This window comes from Oryzias latipes, chromosome 6 (genome assembly GCF_002234675.1).
Source record: "Oryzias latipes chromosome 6, ASM223467v1".
NCBI lineage: Eukaryota > Metazoa > Chordata > Actinopteri > Beloniformes > Adrianichthyidae > Oryzias > Oryzias latipes.
Window position 1 is genome coordinate 12,340,442 of NC_019864.2, and position 23,849 is coordinate 12,364,290.

At 40.4% G+C, this 23,849-nt stretch overlaps 1 protein-coding gene across 1 annotated transcript; it reads right to left on the bottom strand.

The window, feature by feature from the left end:
- Positions 1–972: 972 nt before the first annotated feature.
- Positions 973–23,467, bottom strand: nuak1 (NUAK family kinase 1). The gene is made up of 7 exons (XM_004069900.4): positions 22,350–23,467; positions 15,960–16,080; positions 10,654–10,805; positions 9,544–9,609; positions 9,333–9,452; positions 5,767–5,899; positions 973–5,156 (listed from the first exon to the last, which is right to left on the bottom strand). The coding sequence occupies exons 1-7, from the start codon at positions 22,614–22,616 to the stop codon at positions 4,063–4,065; spliced, it is 1,953 nt and encodes a 650-aa protein (XP_004069948.1). The 5' UTR covers positions 22,617–23,467; the 3' UTR covers positions 973–4,062.
- Positions 23,468–23,849: the final 382 nt, after the last annotated feature.

The following is a 23,849-nucleotide window of genomic DNA, read 5'->3' on the forward strand; positions in this document are numbered from 1 at the left end:
TAACAGCCTATTAAGTCAAGACAGTCTTTCAAACTGTGTCAAATTGAACTTTAGTCTTTTAGCAGTTGAACCAAACTCAGGCCAGGAGTGTAATTTACTGACTTTAAATTAGGAATGAAACCAGGGCAACACTGCTAACCTCATTTTAGCATTCAAGTGGGCTTTTGGGTCACACTTTCTTTACAAGGAAACTGAACCAGGACAGCTCTCAAATGATAGTTCGGCACACATTTTGGCCCAAGTTGAAGAAAAAATTGTAAACCTTAAAATATTTACAGATAGATTTTATTTAGGACTGCTTGTTGACTAAATTGAATAAATCCTAAAATATACTTTTGAAATCTAAGGGTCAAGTTGTTCTAAATTAAAAGGCATCTCAGTCACACATACCTTATCCAGCATAAAGTCTAAAAGAACATTTAATTATGTCCTTTCCTGCATCCTTTTGACAATTTTTTATTATGAGCTGCGTAAGGGATGAGGTGTGTGGATTATTAGAAAATAACCAACGAGGAGGAAACCTGAAGCCTGAATCTGAATTAGGCATTTTCCCTTACATAATTCAAAATAAATATAGCCTAAAGATACAGGCATTATCCCGCATATACAATATCTATTTAATAGACTTTTATCACTTAATTCTTGTTTTTTTATAGGTTTCATTTGCTTTTTCACAAAAAGCCGAATATTTGAAAAGTAGTACGATACGTTGTCATAGTAACAGCTAAAGATTTATATATAAATATATATTTTTTTTAAATTGTTTAAAACATGTTAATAATTGGAATACCAACCCACATTAAGGCCAGCGCAGTCATATAGAACATTTGGGCAACCGGTGACCGGACCTTCTTTTTTAGGGGTACAATATCACTTTGGTATATCTCTTCTTAATACACACCCTGCAGAATTGAGTATTCACCCGTACCAAGGTATAAAAAAATGTAAGTACAAAGGAAAACACAGACCAGAAATTGTCAAGATCCATTTATTTGTCTTGATACAGTACTACAGGGGCATCGTGTTGACCTGAAGGATTAAGACATTTTACAGGATTTCACATACCTTTCTTTGACTATTTGATTCACTCGCACTTTGACCTTCTCAATGAGATGATGACACTCATTTGGAAACACATTGGATCCAAAGCAGGCTAAAGCAAAAATGGAGTAGTTTATAAAAACAAAACAAAAGGGAAATTAAATGGCTTGATCAATAAATACAGGTATAAAAAAACACAAGTTTTCACATACAAACACCAAAAAAAAGTTTATGAAATATACCATAGGCACACAACTTAATAAACCTTGACAGTCCAGGATCACTGACCTATTTAAAAAAAAAGCAAAACCAAATAGGGGCACTTGCCAATAAAGGTAATGACATCTAAAGAAAATATACTTAAATAATATAACAATACTAATTTATTATTACTGTAATAACAAAATCCAGTCAAGTATTCCTATGATTAAACGTTTTTTTATCTAAAAAATATGCACCAGTAATTTCCAGTTTGGCAGAGTCAAAGTTTGGATTCTTTTTGCTGCTCTATCTCCATTTTGTTTGGTGTTCTTCCAGCATTTTTGGGCCTCCTTTTACTTTGGTAGATGAGAAAATACAACATTTTTAGCATCAACTTTTGAAATATTGGTGTAAATACACCCATTTTAAGATTAGATTTGCATTTTAATTGGATTTTTTTAAGCTTTATTAGCTGTACCACAACATAGGGAAAAAGTCATCATCTCAATTTCACATTAAATTTGCTTTATGGAGAGACATTTTAATACTTCAATGAAGGAAGTATTTTTTTTGTTTGTTATTCACAATGCAGTTCTTAGATTTTGTAAAATCAAAAACAGAGGCATAATAAAACAAAATACTAACATAGTATAATTTTCTCACTGTAATCCAGTTGACAATAAAATGCGATACAAAAGGCAATAAAAAGCAGTAATATATGCAGCGGGTCATTCATCTGACTCTCTACCCAGGACCTTACCTTCACATGAGCTGACAACTAAAAACATTCAAGCTTGTATCTTTAGGGTGATCTACAGCACGGCAGAGCTTTTAATACCGTGAATGACATCAGCGCTTGTTCACCAGTATTTTTTTGAATCTGCAGAGATGAATTATATGCTTTGTAGAGCCAAGCGAACGACTTGTCACGCATGTATAGCCTCTATACAAGCTGTGTCAACAGCCTGCAGCATCTCGAAACATAAAGTCAAAGAAGAGAAAAGTGAGGTAAAACCAGAGGGGGATTGATTCATTTACCAACTGGGAAAACTGATTTGCTCCAGTCCCTGAAGAAATCATGTCAAAGCCTCTTCACATTTTTGGTGTGAAGCAAAAACTTTCCATCTCCTTTCCATCTACTCTTTCGACCAACTTTCTTTACTTCCTCTACTCTACTTCACAAATCTTTCACAAAATAAATCTAACACCTCAACCTTGGCATTTCACAGCCAACTCCTTTTCCAATTTCTGCGCTGCATCTTTCTTTCACACTTTCTTTTTCCCCTACAGCTATAAATCTCTACGCACTTCCTCTCTCATACGCTCAAATAAAAACAACAGGCCGGCTAATTGTGCTTGGCTGACATAATGAAGTAGTATACACAGCTAGAGGGCTGAGTGGAATCTGGAGATCCCACCTGTGCTGAGCTGGTTTGAGGCTGATGAGGGATCTGTAGCACCCACACGCGTCCAGCTTTTGTCTGGGGGATTTGCTTCTTCGTCAGCAAGCTAAGACAAACCACCTTACTTAGCAGTTTCAAAGAGGTACAGGTAAACTTCTACGATTGAAATTACTCTGCAAGTCTTAAAATAATAATACAATAAAATAACATGTTATTTTTTTCCCTTTAAAATTATAAAAATCCAGGCACATTCCAGGACTGTGAGGTGGTGTCTCCACCATCTCCCTTTACTAGATGTCCCACAAGGTGAGCCCCTCCAGACCTCTTTTGCTGCCAGGTGACTTTATGCAGACCAGCTTTAACTGCTGAAAAAAACTAAAATGTTTTTTGGTCACATATATAGTACATGTGAAAGGAGAAGTGGGTGGGGTCGGAACTGTTTTTATCGCTGTTGCCTCACTTTGACCTTTAACCTTCAAAACAGGTAAAGCAGGTCAGCTGAGTTCTTAAAGGCCCTGGGTTTCTGCACATTCACAAATAACATGTAAAAAGCTCATCTGGTGACAGGGTGGCCTGGCTTTCCCCTCTACTTTAAGGAAATGACATACATAATTTTTTTTTATATTTTTAAACAGAAAAAGGCACTTCCTACAAATTCCCTAATTTCATACATATATATATAGGACATATGCTTTTATTAAGGTATATTTGTCTGCGTGTGTTGTATGCGCAGATGCAGATATATATGTATGTTTATCATTACTGAGTAACATAATTATATATGTCAGTTCCACTGAAGGAGCTTGAGACAAGGAACTTCAGACCCTTCCAGTTATAGCCACCATGCACCAGTTTTGCACTTAACTAAAGCTACAAAATATCAATAAATAATAAAGATAGTTTTTAGGATTTTTTTTTCTTTCTTTGGAACAAGACCCTGGTTTTTTTGTTCTTTCAAAAGAAGTAAAAGTCACAAAAGCATGTGCTCTCTGTGAGTTTTAAGGTGCTTTTGTAAACTCATATTTGAATTAGGTGGTGTAGAAGAAGGAGAGGGAGGCAGCTTGTGGCTGCTGCGTTTGGGATTCAAACTTGCCGTTTTGCTGAATATGTAAACATGTTGAACGTGGAGTCTACATCAGCCCAAAAGCAGAGTGGGTGGCATTCTGCCGTGCGGGCACTGACCTTTTTACTGTTAACAAAACCTTGATTTGATTTTCTCCTGTCAAAGAAATGCACTTTGTGTGAGCATGTCTGTGAACAGAGACATGGCTTTGCTATCAAGATTTCAAAAGCCACAAACTCCTGAAGGTGTATCCCAGTAATGCACTGGTCGTTAATGTCATGCAGACCCATCAGTGCACACACCAACCACAAAGACAGTCACGTTTGAATCCCTCTGCTCCTTCTCGTCGTCTCTTTAGGTGAGGTTGCTGCTGATGTCCAGGGCTTGCTGGTACACCTGAGTCATGTCCTCCAGATCCCCCAGCAAGGAGAAGCTTCCATTGTCCCCTGGGGAGCCTTTCGCTTTGGAGCCAAGGTTGAACTTGGGCCCCTGGAGAGGTGGGGCAGTCTGGAAACCCTTGAAGTTGGAAAGATGCAGAAGGTTTTCAGCAGATACACAAGCCCTGATGTTTGGGTGGTGGTGTGGAGTGGAGGGATGCCACTCAGCCCCACTTAAGGAGCTTGGTGACAGGGACAGGACGGAACTATCTTCTCCCACTATGCTGGAGGGTCGACTCTGACTGCGGGACAGGCCAGAGTCAGCTGGGGGAGGAGGGTCATTAAGGACTCTTGCCACTGTTACTGCTGACGGCACCCCGCTGTAGGTGGAGTACTTGCCGTTTCGTTTCAAGATGCCCTTTCTTCCAATTGCCCTTTTAGGAGGGGAGCTGGCTACCAGAGACATACTGGCACCCCCCAAAAGCTCAGAGGACTCACTGCGCTCTGGAGAAGAGTAGTACCCTGATTCCCGTTGTTGGTTGTTCTTTAAAATACCCTTCTTGGGTAGAGAGGGCACCATCTTGGCTGGCGAACCACCACCTAAGGGGAAGTCCCCTTCATCTCTCTCTGGGTTTGAGGTCTCCTCTTCAGCTTCTGCTTCCTGAGGTAGCGCTGCTTTATTAAGCTCCCCCTCATCAAAACCGGCAGCTTGTTGCTCCTCTGTTACCCTGGTCTTTAAAATGCCCTTTGGTCTCTTCAGACCTGGTTTTTCCTCTGCTCCACTTTGTAACTGTCCTGCCTCAACGTTTTCCTTCTTACACTTTTTGGGCCTCTGGCGCAGCATTTGGGGCATTGCTGAAATCTTGGCTCCAGTACCACGTGGCTCGGTGCGGTTCTGCCAGTCAATGAAACGGGCTAGCATGGGTGAGCCTCCTTGGTCTCGTTGGGTCTCACAGTCACACACGCTGTTCTTCCAGCCCCAGTTTACCCACCAGTGATTGGCTATGTCCTCTACTGTGGCTCTGCGCTCAGGGTTCACCATCAGCATCCAGCGGATCAGTCCACGGGCATCTAACAGAAAACAGTGTGTTTACTAGAGATGCAATGATTTACTTTCCCCACAATTTGGTTCAAACCTAGATCTTTGGGTCACAGTTTAGTTTGAATTCAACATATGATTTGTGTGTTACAAAACAACCACAAAGAACTAAAAATTCAGGAATTTCACTTTGCTAATACTCAAGAAACAATGAAGAAAAACCCTTTGGCTGGTTTATATTGAGCCTGGAGTGATGTAATAAAAAACTATATTAAATGTAGCACAACACATTTTGACACTTTCAGACTAAGCATATGGAAGAGGGATGCAAAGATTCACTTTACCCAAGATTTACTTCAATGGTGTTGCATTCGAATCAGTTTTTGAACGAGAATTATGACATCCCTATTATAAACTTTATAAAAATGGAAGGAAAATTTTAAAATCTGTAGATTATTTATTCATTTTAATTGATACCACTAAGGCCAAAACCACAAACATACTAATAATTGTGCTTTCAGAGAGAGAATTTATCTGAAAAGTCCCTGTTTGTGCTTCATTCGTAAAAGAAATCCCAAATATTGTCCATGTTAAAGATCCATTTAAAATCAGCAGAGAGAAAAAAAGTGGCCACACTGATACCTGAGGACTGAGTGGGTTCTTTGTAGTCGCCGTTGCTGATCTGGCGAATGAGGTTTTTGTGGTCTCCCCCATCAAATGGCATGGTTCCATAGACCAGGGTATACAGCAGGACCCCAAGAGCCCAGCTGTCCACCTTTAAATGAAACAAAACTTTGTCATATTAGTCGGTCTTTCAAATGAAATTTAATCTGTTTATATACTGTATATGAGGAGAAAATTAAAAAAGCATTGAGGTGTGTTATGCAACCTAGAGGCAGTTTTCCAAGTGCTGTTTTGATTAGTGAATCATGCCAGTGAAATGTGGAATGAGCTCAGCTCTGCTCACCATCAGATTAGAGCAACAAGTTATACTTTTCAGTTTACTTTGGGATAAAAAAGCACCACAGTGGGTTTTCACACAAACATCTTGCAAGAACATTCTTATGTTCAACCACTTGACATGTTTGTCCAAAGGAGACGTTGACAAATGTTGGAAATATGCTTGGAAATGTCTCACTTCCATTATGATTGGCCTACCCTTACTCCACTGCTCTTTTAGGCGAAAACATGAACTTCCTGAGCACCGTCCTGACCTGATGGCAGGTGGGTATTTTAAGACTGGGGTGTGTGCTGTTGCATAAGGAGGTACAGAGCCATAGGGGCAGGCGGTGTGGGCGGAAGGGAGTATTAATACCAAAAGAGATAACAGACTGAGCTCTAGATGCTCATGACCTGAGTGGGCATCAGAGTTTGTGAGAGAAACAATTTGATAACACGTGTTGTGTTGATTTTAGATAACAGAGAACATAAAGATGTCCAGAGGAATGTGTTTTTGACTTGGGGGGGAGATGAGGTGGGGGTTGTTGAAGGTGTATAGCAGGGGTCGGGAACCTAAGGCTCGCGAGCCATATATGGCTCTTTTGATGGTCACATGTGGCTCGCAGACAAATCTTTAATTCAAATTTTTTTTCTTCATTAGACCAGTCCTTCTCGTGCGCGATGCGATGGCAGAGGCGCGCAGTAGTAGCGGTGCTTAGAGAGACAAATCTGCGCCAGCACTAGTATAAGTTTAAAATTGTCTATTAATTCACAGAGTTTGTACCACCCGGAAACCTGTGAATTGCCGTGCCTAAAAGTGCGCGCTCCCGTCTCTGAGAAAGAGCGCGCAGTTGCGGGGACGGGATGTGTGAGGGAGAAAGCAGAGGGTGGGGCTGAGGTGTTGTGGGGACAGGCAGCAGGTGAATCGCGCAGGGATTGTAAATAGGTAAAACCCACTGCCTGTCACTCACTGCAGCGTGTGAGTGTGTGTTTGGCTCCGCGTCTGCATGTGAGCAGTCTGTCTCACATCTACAAAACATTCATACCAACCTAAGATCACGTTTAAAGTCTCAACGCCTGCATGAAGCAGAAACTCACCACGTAAACCAGACTAGACCATCAGCAAAACTACCACGAGAAATACTCATCATTTATTAGAAACAGCATAACAATGGTATTAAAAAGAATCCACAGACTTATTGTACTTTAAAAAGGTTGAAATTACATCAAATGCACACATTCACTTGTATTTTAGTTTTAAACATATTGTCGCGGACTGAGTTGGATGGCTGTTGGGCCGCGTTAAAAGTTCTGGAGTTCATTGACCGCATCAAGCAGAGAGCTGATTGGCTCTCAGTTCTGTCGCTCAGCCTGTTGTTAGGTAGTTTGGACCAATGGGGTTCAGCTATGGGCCGAATAAGGGAAAGGGGAGGGCTGCAGCGGGAGCAGGGGAATATAAAGTTGGGAGACGCGCTCTCGTCTCGTCTCGGCGGGAGAGATTCAGGAGTTGCTGAATTAATTGTTCGGCGTTTGTCGCGGTCTGCAGTAACCAGAATAAAGAACCTTAAAAGAGGTTAAGTCTCCGTGCCTCAGTGTGGGAAAGGGACACTACATTATTGTATGGCTCTTTCGAAATTACATTTCAAAATATGTGGCGTTTATGGCTCTCTTGGCCAAAAAGGTTCCCGACCCCTGGTGTATAGTATCTAGGAAGTCGAGGAAGAGGAAGTCAGATAAGATGAGTTTGACTTCCTTTAAGGCACTGGACCAGTGTCAAGAATGCTTAATTCGTATGTTGTCAGTGCTCCATTCCCTTCAGACAGGGCACTCTCTATTCTTTTACACAGTTTTTGTTGCCCACATTTGCTGACATTTGTGGCCTCACCCCAAATGCAGTTCGAAACTTTTTTCAAAGCAGATTGGAATTCTTTAACTCTTAGCAGCCTGGAGTAAAGGGTTGTAAATCATGATGAACAAAATAGAGTCTAAAGCCCTTGGGGAAGGCTCATGATAATATACAGAGACAGATATAAAAATGTTATCACAACAATGCCTTTAGCTCTAAAGCTACGTTCACACAGGCCTTGGCAACGTTCAAGCGTCCACTTCTTATGAAAAGTCGATGTAAACGCGTGTAAATGTGCGTTTCGTGCTTCCGCGTTCAAAACATATGCATTAATGCATCACTATGTAAGTTTCTACAACTTTTTGGGCTCTACATACAAAACGCACAACCACTGAACATGCGTTGAAAGTTAGACTTGGTTGAACTTCAACCAATCAGGGAGTTATATTAGAGAGTGACATTTAGATGACTTTGAATTCACAACCATGTGAAAATTGATCAAGAAATAAACATTTGCGGTTTGTGTCCTACAGGAATTTAATGACACCAAGTCTTTCATATTTATCAGAATAGAGCTGTGAAAGAAAAACCCTGGAGCAAGATTTGCGAGATTTCCACCACTTTGGCATTTCACACCAAGTCTCTTCCAACTGTAGGTGGTGGACTTGTGCTAATGAACAGAAGCAAAAGAAAAAGAAAAGGAAGCCCCTCCCTGCTTGTCCAAAACGCGGGTTCAACAATGCACGCCTTGCATAATCTTAATGTAAACATGTCGACATAGCATAATACCTTCTGAGAGGTACCTTATGCCTCTCATAAGGTATACCTTATGGGCTATTTCCCATCTATGTATTAAGTGACTTCAAGTCAAAATTGAAAAATGGTGTGACAATTTCAGGGTTGTCTATATTTATATATGTGCATATAATATTTCTGTGTGTCTATATTTAATTATCTTCCTTCATTGTCTCTATTTTTCATCTGGTACACATTTGTTTGCTTATGACTGTTGTATTATTAGTGCAAATATTTCAGATACTTAAGTTGACAGGGAGTGCTCTTTAGGGCTGCCGAGCTGATTTCAATCCCATTTGGCAAAAGAGAAAGTGAACAAACTGCACCCTCCAGTTCCTCACTTCAAAGAACCAAAGGATAGGGGAGTGTTTGCGCTGACCCACTGTGGGGTTGCAAGAGAGATAATCCCATCAAAGAGGCTAAAAATGAGGCCTACCCACCCCTTGGTGAATAAACTACTCTTTAGTCATAACCAACTGAGAGATAGCAATGATGAAATCACAACAACACGAAGAAGATGAGAAGTTCATCCCAGAGTAAATTAAGCTTCATTAAAAAAAAAAAATTACATTTACATTATGACAGGTGGGGCTTTGTCTGTGTTATTGTTTGGTTCACTGAGTCTCACCTCTGGGCCCCTGTATGGTCTTCCATTGACAATCTCTGGTGAAGCATAAAGTGGGCTTCCACAGAAGGTTTGCAGCAGCTTGTCCTTATGGTAGAGGTTGGACAGGCCAAAGTCAGCAATCTATGAAGACATGGGTGAAGAAATGACACTCCAGTTGTAATATAACCAATCAAGAATGCATAACAGATCAAGCAATAAGATATTAGCTCACCTTAATATTACCGTTTTCATCAAGTAGCACATTTTCCAGTTTTAGATCCCTGTGCACCACTCCATTCTGAAAATCAGAGCAGATCTGCATTCATTCATTCATAATTCATGAAAAGTCTGCTGTGTTAAGAAGTGATTGATTATAACAAAGACAGCTTGTGGTTCTCTGGAAAATCAAGGCAGTCTGCTAGCTTAGTAGCCTTTACTTGGTCTATCACCCTGACATCTGCTGTGATTTTTTTCTTTTTTAACTGACTCACATGTGTCACATAAGCACGAGCCTGTAATTACCACTATGAATGATGTTCTCACTGCATTTTAGGATTAAAAACACAACTTGATGCAACGCTTTAAAAGAATCTAGAATTAACATGTGGTTTGTATATAGACAGAACTCCGGCTCAGTTGCGGAGGAGTAGCTTCAACCCATCCGCCTTCTGCTGCTCTGCATGGCATATCTGATTGGTTTTTGCTTGGCATGGGGCACATGTTCACATGACTCTGATTGGTGGATGAAATTAAGAAGTGCTTGCTTGCTTGTTCTAACAGTGACTCACACAACCCCACCCAGCAAGAGGCTGCTTGTGGTGGGGATGATTCATCACTCATGGCTGTCTGGGACTCTTCTATCCGAGGTCTGTGACGTCATCCCTATCTCCACCTAGGACGAGTATGTGAAGAGGGGAGTCCAACTAAACAAGCCCTGTGACCTTTGGGTTTTCTTGGGAGTTAGTGAGGTGTGGAACATGGATTGACATGGGTGTGACCTGAGTCTAAAGCCCTCGGGGAAGGCCCAGGGGGTATCTTGGGACATCCATCAGTGTGTGTGAGTGAGGAATAAATGAGGAGCCTGTTTGCTGCTCTACACAGAAATAAGTCTGAATTACTCTGGCCTGTGTTCCTTCAATGAGAGCGGATGACTCTTTAACAATGCTGGGCCAAGAAAAGCATGCTGTGTGGGGCTTGCAGATTAACTATCACTGATCATGTATGTTGCATGGTTTATGTCACAGTAAAACACACCTAAATGTGTGTGACATAAAAAAAACTTGATTGAGCAAAGAATGTTTGTTTTTTCTCCATAAAAAAGCAATGAAGAATGTTTTCTCACCTTATGGCAGTGGTGTACAGCAGAGACTATCTGTCTAAAGAAGCGCCGTGTCTCACGCTCACTCAGGCGTCGACGCTCGCTGATGTAGTCATATAGCTCCCCTTTGCAGGCATACTCCATCACAATCACAATCTTGTCTTTGTTCTCAAACACTGAAAAATGATAAGAAAACACAAGGAGAACATTAATGTTATCTTTCCAAAACATATATATCTATATTAGCTCAAACGAGGAAAAGGAGGAACCCTTTCAAAGTAGTTCTTAGTTTATTTTATGAAATTAAAAACAAGGAAAAGGCCATAGGTGTACTGTAAGAAGCCCATCATCACCTTAGTTTTGGAATGCCAAATTTAAGAGCTCCCCATAATAGTTTTTCCAGGATTACATCATTCCAAATCCTTTTATCATGTGTCAAGGATTTTAGGAAGGAGCTATTACCTTAAAGTTCCACTCCAGTTATCTTTTGATCTATTGTAAGTGTTTCCAGTGGTCTTTTAATTATAGTTAGGCCGTTTTTACCCAAAATCAATTTTTCTAGGACATAGTTTCTGAGTTGTGGGCGGGACTGTTTGCCAACACTCATCATCCCATTGTTTATACGATCACATGCTAGCTTACAGCCCCTAATAAAGGTCCACAAAGATGTTCGTGGATTTTATTTACCTGCAAGTGGATGCATCAGAATGGAGCCGAGCAGGGAGCTTGTGGCCCAGTGATTGTAGTTTTTACATAATGGCTACAGGCTTTTTCTACCTGCTTTTATTCATCTGCTTCTGATTCACATTGATTTGAATAAAGAAATACTCATAAAGGCTGTTTTAATCTTAATTTTCTTTATACATGTCCTCCATTATGAGAAAAATATCACAAGAATGTTAAAAACAGCAGAACACAATTTTCATTGGAAAACAACAAAGAAAAAGTTCCTGTGACCCCCCAAAAAGACATGTATTTCATCAAGAAAACATTCTGTTACACCTGTACAGACCTGACACTGTAGTCACAGTTTTACCAATGTCCTGGATACTACTAGTCACAAAACAACCCTAAATTTTCTCTGCACCTATAGGTATGGAAGTCTAGAATCTAAAAACAAATCACATTTAGGTCATAAGTCATGAGTCAGCACACAAAGGAGCACTCTCTTGTTATATAAAAACGAAAGCATCTTTAAAACCTGTGTTTATTCATTAGGCAGCCTGCATGCTTGTGATTAGAGGTCAGCTGATGTTTACGCAGCAAAGATCACTCTTTACAAAACAGGGAAGCCCACGGTTGACATAAATCAACGCAATGATAAGATTTAGCCTCTACTGTCAGAAAGGAAGCTTTTTTTCCGCTGTAATTTCAGTCTGGCAACATCAACTTGTCATGATGGGAATGGAAATGGTTTGGCTGAGAGAGAACGAAAGAGGAAAAAGAAAAAGGGAATGCTGAGGAGATGACAGCACTCAGAAATATTGCTACACATTGTGCGTGTTGATTTTCCCACACAGCAAGGTCAGCAGGGGTGGGGGCTTCAACTTTCTACACCCTTGAGTGAGCACCTTCATAGTCTGTCACACTACTTTTCTCTGAGCCCCCTTTTTTTTACTCTCCCAGGGGCCTTTTAAAGATATAATCCTCTACAAAAACACACAGTTGCTGAGTGATGGTAATGCTCCCTGATTGTGACTGTCTGGCTGCTTGGGAAACAGCAGACAGGATGTAAGCCAAGCATTCCGGAGGGCAGAGCAAATCCAGGGCTCCGATTGGTGGAAAAAAAGCGGTGACCTGGGGTGACATCTGCACTGATCCTTGATGGGCTGGTGCTTGGAGAGCCAATTCTCGGCTTGTACTCCCCTTTACCTCTAACCCCTGATGGTGTAATAATTGCCTGCCTTACATAAATTGGGGTGGTTTTAGCCCACTTGGTGCACCATTGACCACTACATCCTCTCTGTCTATCAGTGAGCTTTGTTCACAGATCAGCACCCTGCATCCTGCTAATTAAGACCCATTGTCCCACTGCCTACTCTAATGACAGACTTCATTTGCAAACAACTAATGTCAATGATGGCATTAAAATGATGAAATATCAAACTTTTCTAATATCATATAACTACTTATTTCCAAATAAAATTCAGTAATTATTTATAGTAGGAGGAAATTCCTTTAATCCTAGAGGATCAGAAAAATTACTTATGGTACGAAGATGATTTTTGTGTGTGTTGTCAACAGTAATCTGAAATAATATTGGGTTTAAACAAAAACAATTTGAAATATTCTAAAGATGATAAATAGGCATGAGCACAATTAAATAATTCATTATAATTCCGGCATGTATAAAGATAATTTTGAAGACATAAAAAACATAATTAAATAGTGAACTTGGGTATTCATATGAATGTTAGTGTTATTATTATAATTGCATATAAATGAAGATGAACAGGTTTATTGTTTGTTAATTATAACTATAATTATTATATTATCAATTATATTATCAATTAAAATTATAGCTTTTTTTTAAAGGGGAGGGACAACAAGCTAAGCTTCTGCCTGCTCCGTTTCAAACATATTTGGCATTTTTGTTGTTTTTGTTATTATTACTATTTTTAGCTATATCATTGTATGTATTACAATTGTTCGAAACAAGTTGCATGAAAAAAATATATGAAGATCTACAAAAAGCATTTGGAACATTTCATGTGTTTTAATGAGTTACCCTACTTTTCGGAGTACAGGTCGCATTTTTTGTGCATATTTTGGGCGGAGTTGCGACGTAACCATTTTTTTTTCTTTGTTAACCTGCAATTTTTGGCTTATAAGCCTGTGCGATTTAAAGTAGAAAAAATATGGTACATATAGAGAATATCAGGTTGCTTCTATAAACACTTTAGGCCAAATGCTGTAGCTGGATCTGGAGCGGCACCGTTGGAACGGTGGCACCCAGACAGACAGAACATGTAGCTGTCACTCTCTATGGCTCATCAGTAACAGCTCTTCTCTTAAATATTATGCCCTACAGCAATTCCATTATGCTTTTAGGTGTGTAAAGCCATAATTTTCTGTGACTGCCTAAATCGAGAATCAATCTGACTTGGCATTTCTCCCCGACTCTGCCAGGTTAAGTGCTAAATTGATTTGTTGGGCTTACATTGTGAAATACAGCTCATTAAATTAGGATTTAACTTGTGTTGAAGTAATCTTTACCACAGATGGCAAGCTGTATTTAAAATTAATATTTTACTGTCAACGTATGAGACATGTCTTCTCGTTTTATAAACAACTTGTGAAATTATGTCTGTTTTCTTTTTTTTTAGTGAACACACGTGCCAAAATATAAGCCAAAAAAAGTTGACTAAATGGATGGCAGGACAGACTTAAAAGTTGCTGAAACCAGCAACAAAATTGTTTAGTCAGCCTCAAAAACTACAGTCAGCAATCATTTGGCTTAGCTTAGCATAAAGTCTGGAAGAATGAGCAGTCTGTCCAAGGATAACAAAGTGCAACACCTGCATTTGTGTAACTCATTAGTAAACACGCTTTCTGGTTGTGTTTAAGTCCTACTGAAAGACACAGAAACGTCTTGGTTTCAAAGGATGCTTAACGTAAGGCTAAAGCTTGCAAAGCATTCCATTGTTTTGGGATACCTGCTGGCCTTGGCATCGTAAAAACGCCGTCAGTCTCTGTATCAGATGCAACAAAGCAAATACTTTTCCTTGGGGTCGCTTTAAGTACTTACCAGGCTTTCTTTTAAACACTCAGTTTGTACATACAGTCAGTTATTGCACTCAGCAATGAGATACAGAGGTACTCATAAAAAGCAAACAGAAAAAAATTGCTTTTAAAGGCCCCAAAAAGCATGCTGACGAATGCAAAATGCGAGGGAGTGGTAAAAATCCATCTGCACGCACATCTGGTTCAGCTTTGCTTTGCACAAAGCAGTTGGCAGGGGCTGGTGAAGATGGTTTTGCCGGATACTCAGAATCTCTGGCACTCCTTTATATATCTCTAAGGCACGGCTGGGTGGAGGCCAAGCCACAACTGTAAATGTCGGGTTCGAGGAGAGAAACCAAAGTGCAACAGCACTGAGTCGCTTTGCTGGAGGAGCAAGCTGCATATAAAAAAAATTAAAAAAAGACAACTCACGGAGACCTCATCCAGGCAATTCAGAGTTTATAAAATTATTTTAATCTTTCTCTTGCAAAGCCCATAAAGGTCAAAAACGTTTGAGTTCCCAGCTGACTTTTTAGCTGGTTTACGTGATGTTTGTTTACCTAAACGCTGCAGATAATGATCTATGGATTTTGAAACTGAACAAAGGTCATTGCGCTAACCAGGGGAAATAGCCGTAAATAGCACAGGATAATTGCTGTGTGTAAAATCTAAGAACAGTGACAATTAATACAAAAGAAATCTTGATTTCGGAGTGCATTGTGACTTCAGCTCCATTATGGCAGAGCAGTCTGTATGAAAAGGGATAATTTATTGTAAAACACACCCTCAAAATTCAATGGGAATTGTTCAGTCATTCATAGTTTTTTCTGAACTCTTTTTTTTCCTTTAAGGTTAACGGCTTTTGAAAGGTTTAACAGTAAAAGGAAGAATAACAATAAATATTTCTAATATTTTATTGAAGGCTTTGACATTTAGAAAGGGGTTTCCTGCAGTAGAGTTATGATCCTGTTGCTCCAGGGAAGTCTTGCAGCCTCTACTCCCTCTGCATAGCACTGGACTAGAGTCAGACAGAGTGCAGGCCTGGGGGATTGGGGTCAGCAAAGTGTCTTAGCTTCATACGTGTAGACACACATATGACCAAGTGCAACGGAAAGAGCATACTACTTCTGGAAGTACATATATATGCACTAGCACACATGCACAAATACAGTCTGGCTCCCAGATCCTGTTGTTTCTAAGTTCCAGCAGATGTCTGGCCCTGAGATCAAGACTAGAAAACACAGGGGATGAAACTTTCTTAGATGTGGGAGAGGCAACCCTCTCAGAATATCCTCCCCTTTCAAAAACAAAAAAAAAAAAACTTTTCAGCACACAAATACACTCGCACACAAGATCCAGACACACTGTCAAAGCCCATCCTGACTTTTACAGTCAGAGACAGCCAGACAGAGAAGATGAATAACATCCCAGAGCTTTAATACAGGACCTTTTATGGCATCCGCATGTCATAATATGATAGTCCTGCAACTTGGATATGAATGGTAGGGAGACTTTTAGACATGTGTGTTTTTGTGCATTGACATTGAACAAGCATATAATTTGTCGCAAGTTATGTATGGGTTTCCAGACATGTACCAGACTCTTACCTTCATATATAGAGATGATGTGTGGGTGGCGGAGGGATGACATGATCTCAATCTCTCTGCGGATGTGCACCATGTCTTGCTCGTCCTTGATTTTCTCTTTCCGAATTGATTTAATGGCCACCTGGAAAAAAACGAGAAAACACTTTTATGGCAACTTTGATTTGAATTTTTTTTTAGCTCGACAAGTGCAACAGCTTAACCCTTTAATACCGGTGATGTCGCCGGCGACACCTACATACCACATGCCCTTTGACCATATATCTTTGACCAGAAAAAAGCAGCAACACATTTACGAACATTAAGTGTTGCATAATGGCGCAAAGCCACTTTAGAATCCGCTGGAATTATGCTAATTGCGTAAATGGCTGAAGAGCTACAGTAGTCGAAAGAATGTAAACATTCAGAAACTCCGGTGTCAAAGGATAAATGGATTTACACTTGCTAAATTTATCTAAAAGCTTAAACAGCTTTATGACATTTGGAGGGAAAATGAATGTCATAAAAATAGCTACAACTTCTAACAAAGGGATTTGATTCAAACGCTTTGTTAGTAGACTTAAGCAAAGCTTATACACATTGTGATTGATCCATGTGATGTTGAATGGTCTCATTACAATCATGCACGCAAAAACACCCTTGATGCATAGTTCTCATTTGACACTTTATTTAGCTACATACGCACAAATTATTTCAGTTTATTGCATTAGGTTGGTGTTTAACTACAAAGAGTCAGAGAACTGACTATTCAGTCGTTTGCTTACTACCATAGATTGTTGTCAAGTCAAAGGCGGGCTATGCTAAGTGGTGTTTTTACACCCACTTAAAAAGTGGGTGTACTAAAATACTATAAGGTGTGATTCTAGTAGCTAGTCCTCTCTGATTGGGTCAGCAGTAGCTGCATCCCAAATAAAACCAAAAACCAGATGCATCTGCAAACTCAGCTTTGCATGAGATGTGACAGTTGCACCGTTTTTATGTGATGAGGTGGTCAGTTCACCAGGAATGTCTTCATAGGAAAACGTGTTTTAAAAAATGGATACAAAGTAAATGTTTCTGGATCCTAAACATCAATTCAGTGGATTTACAGGACATACAGTAGTTATACATTTGTGGTTAATGAAAAAGGCCTTCTAAAAAATAACGTTATTTTCAATTTAAAGAAGTCTTACAGTTTTAAAATGTGAGTTACTTCTCTACTACGGCCCCTCCCTGTTTTTTCGAGTTCATTTGAAGCTGCTTTGGTGTCCAAATCTTTTGTTAAGGATGAGCTGTAGCGACTATCCCTCCACCAGTAGGGTGATCCGCGTCTGTGCATTGTGTGTGTGAATAAGACTGTGACTGTAAAGGGCTTTGCTTTGGGCATAAATCAAGTTTAAAAAAAGCACTATATAAGCATACATTTATTATTTACACAATTTATGCTAAAATCAATAGAAAGTTTAAAAATTACAGGAAAAATTGACATGAGTGACCCTTTTGTGTTCCAGAGATAATTAAGGTTGAACAGAAATAAAAAAAACAAGTAACTAAGAAATCAATCAACAAAGCTTCTGAATGAATGGAAAAAATAAGGACAACATATGAAACATCTTGTTATTTCCTTAATTTATATTGTGATTATTAACTTAGAACGGTTTCTAAACTTGTCAAAAGGTCTTTGACGAGACATTAACCGCAGCCTAGTGTGTTGGTTTGTAATCATTTATATTAACACAATGTGGCCTCCATTTGAAGCCATCAAGGGGTTAAATTCACCTTTCATTGCAGTTTCAATACCAACAATGGAAATGAGGACTTTTCGTTGTCATACCAACACCATTCAGAAATGGTTCCAAACCACTAGCCTTTGCACTCTCTAAATAAACCAATTGAGAGCACACACATTGGCTCGTCACTTTAATTGTAGCCTAAACATTCTGGACTGAGTCCTGGGTTTCCTTTGATCAGACCTATATAGAGTCTGCTCACTCTACAGACTGTTGGTTTAAACTTTTGTCCTCTCTTTGCTAAGCTGCAGCATTCAAAAAAGGCCGGCTTTCTTCCATGCAGCACAAACCGCAGGTAGCAAGTGCCAAGCTAATTACCATGTACATCAATAAAAATAGCCCCAAACCGGAATCGCTTCCTTCCAGAGATTGCCTTGATTACACTGAATACAAAGAAATAATCCCATAATAAACAAGCCAGCGGATTCACATGCTGCGTTCATAATTAGTCGAAGTTATGTCTTATTGCTAATGGTTTCCTTTACCTCATCACCTTAAAATGTAATTAATCTCTTTGACTTAGGTGTTCATCTGTGAGGCAGAGTGGACTACCACTCCTAGATTTATTCACGTTATTACAGCAGAACTTATTTGAAAACTTCCTATTGTTTCTCTTTCGATGCAGTTTTTTCAGGTCTTCATTACATTTTTGAGACAATTCTGGTCTAAATCTGGAATAGAATACAAGTTCAGGCTACATCCTCACAACTTCTGATAAGGCTTTATTTAAAATTGAACGTGACTAGTCAGTTTTCTTTGGAACTAATGAGTCACCAAGAATTAATCAGATGCTTATTGCACAAGACAGTTGGTTCCCATTAAAAAAAGAAAAAATCAAACTTTACGTCAAAGTATGCTATTTTTAGCATGGTAAGGAACACAATACTCTACTCACTTAGTGACTCAATCCCTCACAAAAGCCTTGGTGAGTTGATATAAGTCTAATTAAAGTTTGAAACTGTGCTCAGATGAAGGCATTGTCTTCTGATCGAAAGCTAATCGCTGAAACCCTTTGCTTTAAAAAAGCCTTCCCAAACATGTCTCACCAAGTGTCTGGCTTGTATGTCAATCCTAATTGCCAAACTTTTGAAAAGTCTTGATTTCAGTTGTCATAGCAACCCAAAGTTGTGTCAATCCCAGAGTTCAAAAACAGGCTTTAAATGGGCTCAATAAGACCGATGTTCATTTATCTTAAAACAGTCAATGCAGAAGACCCCCCCCCCCCTTATACAGCACTATACATAATTGATATTTTCAGGGTTTGCCTACTTTAAAGGTGGTCTTACAGCTTTGCACTTAAGACCCTCAATTGGGTGTGTAAAGTTACAATATCCTGTAAATCATAAAGGCTTACTGAATTGCACACCCAAGATTTATGTTTCTCCTAAACAAGCTAATGATTATCCTAGAGTTTAAGTTATAATACATACAGCCAAAAGTTGCTCAAGCAGAAAAAAAGTATCTTTCCTGTGCCCTTTCTTACACTTATTTTTAAATCACATAAAAAAAATAGTACTCAGAAAGGCAAATTCCACGTTCTACACAAGGATCTTCATTACATTTAAATGGCAACTGAAATATCTTTATATCTTTTGATCAATTTCAAAAGTGTTCCGAGTGGTCTTTTAATTTTGATTATGTTAATTTTAGCCAAAAATAATATAACCAGTGATGTTATCTAGGACATAGTTTCTGCAAAGCTGCAGTAGTTCATTATAAATTTGCCTTCATTATACATACGAAGACTATTTGTCTACAAGTGGATGCATCAGAATGGTGCTGTTATTGAATCTACATAACTACAAACTTTTTCAAACACTTTTTTCATCTGTACCCGATTCACATTGATTTGAATACAAAAATACTCAGAAATGAAATTTTAAGCAGAATTTTCTTTATATATGTCCTCCATCATTAGAAAAATGTCACAAGAACATGTTAAAAAACACCAAAAACATGATTTTCATCTGAGTGGGTCATTAAATGTTTATTCTACACTTGGGGATTGAATGAGCTCTACCACACTGGGTTTGAGACCAAGCCAGGTATCTGTTGTGTATGTGTCTGACCCTGATGTGGATCATTAAACAGGCCTGTAGACCAGCCACTGGGCAGCAAGGCGTGCTGCCTGACACAGCTACACTTGTCCCTAAGTGGATACAGTCACTCACAGTGAACAGGAGCTGCACGGATGCATACAGCAGCTCTTGCCAGGTACGAGGGCGGTCTCGTCTGCCCGCCCCCAAACTCTTGCTTCCAGAAGAACTTGTTTGAAGTAAAAGAACCTTTATGTGCTTCACTGGAGCCTAACATCTACCAGCACTTTCTCAGGCAATTATAAGAGATGAAGTACTCATCACAGGTTGACCCGTCCCTACGCTGGCTAAGGATCACGATCATCTGTTGTGTTGACTGTGAGCCTGAGTCAGAGAAGGGGGGGGGGGGGACTGAGAGTGTGGGGGAGGAGGAAGAGAAAGCCCGTCACTTTTCCAAAGAACTTTATTCTCAAACACAGCCAGGAATCCTAATACCTCATCAGTGGCACCACATATAGCAGAGGAATGTCAGTGTTTTTCCTTTTCATTGAAGCCATTGTTGGGGAATGATGTAATTTGGTGCTTTAGGCTCACACCAATATGACCGTATCCCCTTCAACTGAGCCGGTACATCTTTTGTTATGGTTGTGGTCTTCCCTGTATTTTTTTGAGTGCCCTAGAATGCAATTCATTCGCCACACAGGATATTAACCATCCCCTCCCATTTCATTTCCCGCTGTGGACGACCTTTCATGTGTCAAAGTTAATTTTTTTGTCTGGGTGTCACTGCAACCTTCTTTGTCATATAAGACAAAAAAAATGTACAGAATGTCTTTCAATGTCTCCAGCAAGCATGGCACACTTTGCTCCTATAAGCCCTGTGATCAGTTTCGGGAGTTTGGCTAAGTTCCTAAGCATTCCAACATATGGCAATCCAGATTAAGGCACAATCTTTTGGTCTGTTTTCACTGTCGCTACAAATCTTCTTACATCTTCCTCGAGTGCGCTCAGTAAATTCCATCATGTGCTTGCTCATGATTAAGTGCAACTTCCTTCAGCGATCTTCAAACTCTGTTGACTGTGTTCTTGGCGAAAAAAAATTGAGAAAAAGGTACAGAGGCTAAACGAGCGTGAAACGATCTCACCACACTGCTGTATATGCCATACGGACATGAGGGACTTCCTCTGGGTTAAAGGTCAGGTAAACTTGAGCAACGCAGTGCTAGACAAATGTGCCCTGTGAAAAAGTCAAGCTCTGTTTACACTCCATGTGCAGAGACTCTGCTTCCCTGCGGACACATAAAATGAGGTGCAAGGTTTTAGGAACCCCAACACCTCCATGTCTCAATCTTGTGTTCAGTTTAACACTGCACAATTAGTGATGTTGTGTTATTTCGTACATTCCTGCAAAAAAAGTTTTCCAAGAACTTTCCAAAGTCATCCACTCTTGAAAACCAAGTAAACCATAATTTATCAGACTTATAGTTTGAATCTCAACAGCAGAATAATTTGCAAGTGGGACAGGTCAGAAGGGAACAAGAGCTAGCCACCCCACCCTTCAACATACCTATATTAAGCATTTATTTCCCAGGAGGAGCTATAGGAAAGCACACAGGGAAATAACCTGAACTGAGATTCATGGAAAGTTCCACATGCCCTGCCAGAGTGAGTGCAAGGGTCATATTTTGCCACATGTGGAAATATTTGGGGAGATGTACAGACCTATAAGGACATTAAAGCAGGAGAAGGAGGGCTTACTCTGACAGACACGGTGTACCACATCAAATAAGAAACAGAAAATGCTCAGACTTTTTCAAGGCAGGAAAGACTGAATACTAAGAACTGGAAGGAAGCATATATTCATATTTAATTGACATATTACTAATTCATTTCTTAAAAAAAACTGTGTCTGCTTCTTAAAGTCCCAATTGAATCATCTTTGGATCCATTGTTGAGGCATTCCAATTGGTCTTTGAATAATGATTAGGGCGTTTTAAGGCCATTTGTTTTTTTAAATGTAGTTTTCTCTTTCATCTTCACCTTATTCACAACAATTTGAATAAAGACATACTCGAAAACATAATTTTAAGCTGAAAATACTTTATATGTCCTTCATTAAGGGAAAAATGCTACAAGAACGGGTTAAAAACACGATTCTCATTGGAGTGGCATTTGACGTGTCAATACGTCAAATATCGAAATGCTTTCACAAACTGTCACAGTTCAAGATCACTAAACATTTGGTGAGTCTGGTCAAAGGCTTTTTAATGCATTTTAGTGCACATCCAAATGAACATTGTTTTACTTTTTTTTGTATTTAGCCTGCAACCTTCACAGGAGGTGCGTCAGTCAGCCGCTCAGTAGCTGGGTTTGCATTCCAGCATCCGGTTGTGAGTTTTTGCACGGGACGAGGCGTGTGCAGCGCAACTCTGCTGGCCCCGTGGGTCTGTTTGAAAGCACTGGGGGAATCCCCAGTGGGGCCAGACTTCACAGAGCTGCAGCTTCTACTAAAAGCATGCATGTGATATGCGTCTGGGGCGCACTAAAAGGACAGACGGATATTTACAGCCCCTCTGAAAGTGGCTCACCTCTCTGCCGGAGTGCCGCTCGATGGCCTTCTTGACTTTGCCGTACGTGCCTCTCCCCAGCGTCTCCAGCAGCTCGTAGCGGTGTTTCAGATTGTGCTTGTGGTGGTGTTTCTTCACGCCTAAGCTCCTGTGTCCATCGCCGCTTGCCGGGGTCTCCTCAGGTGAGCCGCCGGCAGGTGGAGGTGGCTTGGCCGCTGCGCCTGCCGGGCCCCCCTGAGACTCTGGGCTGGTGGCCCCCCGGTGAAGCTTCGAATACGCAGCCTCCATTTCAGTCTAAACGCCCCTGACAGCCCTTCCACTGATAAATACTTTGATTCTACCTACTTAAAAACACTGATACGATAACACTTAAAGGCCTAAAATTAACAACAATAAATAAATAAATAACAAAAAATACCACTAGCGATGTTTTTATGCGTGGAATCTAACATTTCTAGATTGCCTTCGTTAAAAAAAAGTTATTTCCATCGCTTTTAAAATGCATGTTTTATCTCACCTATGTTATTATATTACCTGCACTAATTGACTCAAAGAGGCAAAATCGGTCTAAAATGATCGATTCAAACATAATCTACTGATTGATAAAGCATAATCTAATAATCCGTGTTCAGATTTCGGCAGCAGGCTGCATGCCGGAAGCTGAACACGCTTTCGGATGTAATGTATTGGCTATAATAACCCTTCGCTCTCTATCCCATTAAAACAATCTGATCCCCCACGAGCGCGTGGGTGAACGCATGATCGCATCATCTGTCATCCTGCACGCGGCCAACATCACGAGAAAGGCGAGAAAGCTGCGACGAAACCGGCGTTCTGGATGAAGATGACCCGCATTTTGTCCACGGCCCAGGTGCTGCACCTCATTCATCGCCGGCAGTCATCCGGCGGTGAGTCTGCGGGCTCCGCGGGGCGGCGGACGGGAGCAGAGGTGCGCGGCGGTGGGACTCTGTGCTGTGCTGGGACGCTGTGGATGTGGCCATGGTCGCTTCGCTTCTTCTCGCTCGGGTGCCCTCCTGGTGCTTCTCCTCCTTCCCTGTCTCTCTCTCTGTCCTCGGCATTGGGGGGCTGAGGAGAAGGAGATGATCTGCGAGCAGAGGCGGAGTTAAGGCAGTCCTCCTCCTCCTCCTCCTTCCCCGTCCTTCCTCCTGCCTCTCTTTGTGCTCTCATCCCCTCACCTACAAGCTCCAGGGGCGTAACCAGCCGCAATGTGGGCAGGGGTGTCCCCACCTTCCACTCCTCTCATTCACTCTTTTGTCCTATATTTTCTTTAAAGGAAAAAAACATCCATTGTTCCAGCATGTATGGAGAAAGGCTGTATATTGTGTTGCTTCGTGCTCTAAAGATGTCTTTCGTTTAGGGCCCCTATACTCACTTCAGGATCAGATTTCCTTTGCCTGTAATCAGATTTCTCTGTTCAAAACACGTCTCAGTCCATTCCTCCTTTCATAGTAAAATGTATTGTCAAAGGAACATAATCTATTTCAAAATAGAACAACAAAT

Bases quoted from the DNA above. Each gene is read 5' to 3' on its own strand.
- nuak1 (XM_004069900.4), bottom strand. From the start codon at position 22,616: ATGGAGGCTGCGTATTCGAAGCTTCACCGGGGGGCCACCAGCCCAGAG. The intron at 16,081-22,349 runs GTGAGCCACTTT...GTTTTTTTCCAG, and splicing joins AGCGGCACTCCGGCAGAGAG to GTGGCCATTAAATCAATTCG. The intron at 10,806-15,959 runs GTAAGAGTCTGG...ATCATTTTTCAG, and splicing joins CATCATCTCTATATATGAAG to TGTTTGAGAACAAAGACAAG.